The sequence below is a fragment of the Agrilus planipennis genome, unplaced genomic scaffold (genome assembly GCF_000699045.2).
Source record: "Agrilus planipennis isolate EAB-ADULT unplaced genomic scaffold, Apla_2.0 scaffold66, whole genome shotgun sequence".
NCBI classification, from domain to species: Eukaryota; Metazoa; Arthropoda; class Insecta; order Coleoptera; family Buprestidae; genus Agrilus; species Agrilus planipennis.
The window spans coordinates 8,055-12,202 of NW_020438868.1; the positions used below are offsets into that span (position 1 = coordinate 8,055).

Below are 4,148 nucleotides of genomic sequence, written 5' to 3' on the forward strand. Positions count from 1 at the left end.
TTAAAACGACGGTAATAGTGTAGATATAACTTGTGTGACATTCTCTTTACTAATTGGACATTTTGCGTAAAGAGAAGCGCATTTCTCAGTATCACTCTGTTTCCCCATATCTATTGCTTGTTTCACTGCACTTCCATCTAACATAAACGTGAAAATTGGATTGCTAAAAAATATAAGTAATAATGTATAAACAATTTAAATTTTTGTATAGAAGACCATGGTGTTTTAATAATTATTGAGATAAAACTATTCAATTCGGATAAATGTAACTCTAGCAGCTATTTACTTATACGTTTTAAAGCAATAATTTAATAATACCAGGCGAAAAGAAATTTAAAACGATCCTTCATTTATGACCATGGTGCCCAAAAGGTTAACTTAGCAGCATTAATGCTTCAAAAATTTGAAAGGGTCCAAACAACTCCAAACAACTCATAAACTTTAATTTTACGAATGGCTCTGAGATTCTCAGAAGGTATTCCACTACTTGTTATGGGGGAATATACCGAGCTGAAGAATTTAGCAGAGGGGAAGTCTTTATAAGTAAGTAACGCAAGAAAGTTATGTGTGTGAAAAAGCCTGAAATACTAAGTTTTTAACATTGATAAAAAACTTGTGAAGTGAGTCGTCCAAGAAAGCATCATCAATTAAAGTTTTATTTTTCTTTATTTATTTTCTAAATTTCTCTTGTTCATTGTCAGAATGTTGAAGATTTAATAATGCTATGCAGGCTTATTGAAATGTAGGAGTTCACTGAATAAATAAATTAAAAGGTATCATTATTACAGAATTATTACGTATTACTCACTTCGATAGAGCGTTTATGAACTCATCCATTGGGCTGCCTTCACCCAATTTCATATTCTTTTGCGCTTCATGCACATATGTGCAAATAACTCGTTGCATACACGAGCTGCTGTCTATGTTGTGCTCGTCCAATGTATTATCTAGCTTTGCCAAGATAGATGAAATGGATGATTCGTCGTCATCTAAACCTAAACGTTGAACACATGTATAATGAAGGAATAATGAATTTTCAAGTATTTCATTGTCAATGAGAGCATCAGTCCAATTATTTAATCCATTTTAAATGATTTGTCGTGACTACAAAATAAACCGCAAATATATCCGTTTGTAGGAAGAATTATACAGCCTGGTTAATTAATGCGTTCAAGTACAATAACTGTTATTGTAAAGAGTCGAAAAGTTTAAAACAAAAATTGCATAATACAAACTAAAGTTACTTCTATGTGTACACAGGGTGTTTTATAAGTTTGTCACGAACCAAAGTTACCATTTTTTAGATGACATTCTATGTGTACGTGCATTGTTTCATTTTGGATTGCTCTTTCTTGACTATTCATCCCCCTGGAAGGTTATTAGGGTCTACACAAGTGATTCAAGATTTATAGTTATTACTATGAAAAATCAGAGTTCATTTGTTATCCTGTACTTATCTTTGTATTACGTCAGCTATTATTATTTGATTATAGAAATCTGTTCTAGTTTACATTTAGTTAACATATTTTTGAATATTTTATAATAATAGTTACTTATAGAGGCCGAATCAAAACTTTTGAGTTACATTTTTTTCCTATAAAGTCAAATGGGGCACCCCATATAATATGTACAATGAGGATACCTTTAATAATTACTTCATTTAAACTGTTCTTTCCAATTGTAATATTAAGCGAGCTACTGTACTTGAATATCTAGACATGCCACAAAAGGGCTTTAACCAATATATTAAAGAAGAGTGTGGCATGGAGGTAATTAAATAACTAAAAAGGACTTCAGCGCAAGACTATCTTGTGCTGAAGATGCTGATAATGTAAATGAGCGAAACACATGTTCGCAGTTTTTAAATGGTTGTAATTATTGGGGGTAAGCCCTTTTAGGTTATTTTATTTTAACCAATGCAATTAAAATATTCTAATAAATCTTCATAGTATTTTATAATCCAATATTTTGTCCTATTATTGTTTGGTTAATGTTTGAATTCAGACTGGGCAGGTTGTTGGAAATATGTTTGCTACTTTTCGAAAGCTGCTTAAAAGAGCTATATTTATACAAATACTTAAAAAACTATTTACTTCGGTATGCTCCTCCGTATCCACCACTTAAGAACTGTGCTATTTTTGGAGCAACTAAAATAACTCCTAATCCTAAAAGAGCACCAAGAGCTATTCCACCAATGTCTAATTTCACAGGGTAATGTCCAAGTCCTGTTCCACTAGGGTATCCAGGACCTCCTACTCCTGATGGTCCAGGTGGACCGTATGAAGAAGGAGGAACACCAAATCTTTGTAATCGGTTGTGAGATTCGCTTGTTCTTGTATCGTTTCTGAAGAGATCAAGCGGGGAATCGTTGTAGCGACGAGGTGATGACTGTGAACTTGGTTGAAAACCACTGGAATTATTATCATTATCATTTTATAAATAATGAAAGTTAATAAACGAAAATTGTATGAATTAAGTGTAGGGTTGAATGAGGAAAAAACAATTCGTGATAAAGTCGAATCAAATTAATAAATTAATTAAAAAGCGCCCAAAGTCAAATAAAGGTATGAACCAAAAATGGTGTGGAGCAGCGTGGTTCAGTGGTTATATCATACAACTTAGAACTAGGGATGGCAACGGTTCGATTTGGGGTTCGGTTGCTTTGGTTTTACTGTTTTTTTTTATACTGTGAAAAAAAATACTGAGACACTAATATTCCACAAATAATTATTTAACTACAATATAAGAACAAAGGCTTTCACGGCCGGAATCCATAGTAGAATGAAGATTCGGGCTATAGGGCCGTGGTTTAAGCGAACTATTCTGTCCAAACGTTTAGTCAGCTACTGAGGCTGACATCCTCAGTGGTAGTGCTGCGTTGACAACGTGAACGTATATTATATCTCGAAGTCTCGACAACGACCCAGTCGTGTTGTCAACGCAGCACTACCACTGAGGATGTCAGCCGCAGTAGCTGACGAAATGTCTGGACAGAATAGTTCGCTTAGACCACGGCCCTATAGACCGAATCTTCATTCTACTATGGATTCCGGCCGTGAAAGCCTTTGTTCTTATATTGTAGTTAAATAATTATTTATTATTTAACTGTTTTACCGCCTTCATCTCACACATCTTGCATTTCGTTTTTCCTAGGTTGCTGATGTCAACTTTTATATATATATTTCATAAATAATGGTTTTAACAGATACAATAATGTTCCGAGTAAAAATTTAATTCTCTCAAAAACTTAAAGCATACGATATGATGATTTATGAGCTTTTCAGAAGCCTAGTGTAAATGTAAGTAACTAATGTTACTAGTTAATGTAAAATAATTGATAAGTAAAGTCAAAAATGAATATTTCTTTGTACTTTTTTGTGTTTGTGTGGACTTAAGTCCATCATGCTTTGATTATTCTACTACCCCTGATAACGTCGCTCCATCATCTTGATGAAAACGTTCTTCTTGTTTTCTTGAGTAGGCGTCCATCTTATTTTTAAATTGATGCACTTAAGGAATATTCTTAAGCCCAATGCGTTTAAAACTTTCAAGTATTGCTTTAATCGACGTTTTATAACCCTCAATTATGTTTGCATTTAAATACCGACGACTTAAAACTATTCTGTATTTATATTTAAAAACTTAAAACGATGGTGTTTTATTTTAAATACTGTAGCGATTTTCAAATACCTAGTATGTATGANTATAAGTAAGTTACTAATATGTCATAATTGTAATAATTTTTTTTTTGTGGAAATTTAAACCCTTTAATTTTTTTTCGTATTTAGTTTTTGCGCTGCTGGCGCGCATGCCCCAATAACTTGCACAGAAATGAAAAAAATGTAATTTATATCGTATGTATTAAAAATGTAAACTAGTGTAAATAGTTATTAACTTTACTAATTTATATGCTACAGTTACGCATTTTTTTAATGTTACTGTCTTCCTTGCAGGACCTGCTACTGTGGTGACGATGAAGATGAACAGCCTTCTTCGGATAGCGAGTTAGATATTGAATTTTCACCTCCTGGGTTGCTTAGGCATAGAGCATTGAAACGAAGAAACAAACCTAAGACTGAGGCTGATACGCAATATGATCCTGCAGATTTTACAGTTCAAAAACCAAAAGGAAAAGGTGGCAAAAAGGA

The 4,148-nt window shown here is 33.1% G+C and overlaps 1 protein-coding gene across 1 annotated transcript; it reads right to left on the reverse strand.

Moving 5' to 3' along the window:
* On the reverse strand, positions 1–3,132 carry LOC108734670. The gene is made up of 4 exons (XM_025976486.1): positions 3,115–3,132; positions 2,094–2,388; positions 809–995; positions 1–163 (listed from the first exon to the last, which is right to left on the reverse strand). Exons 1-4 carry the CDS (start codon positions 3,130–3,132, stop codon positions 1–3), a joined length of 663 nt encoding a protein of 220 aa, XP_025832271.1.
* Between the last annotated feature and the right edge of the window lie 1,016 nt (positions 3,133–4,148).

Coding starts and splice junctions, on each gene's coding strand:
- LOC108734670 (XM_025976486.1), bottom strand. Junction 996..2,093: donor ATACGGAGGAGCATACCGAA/GTAAATAGTTTT, acceptor TTCAACGTTTAG/GTTTAGATGACGACGAATCA. Junction 164..808: donor TTCATAAACGCTCTATCGAA/GTGAGTAATACG, acceptor TATATTTTTTAG/CAATCCAATTTTCACGTTTA.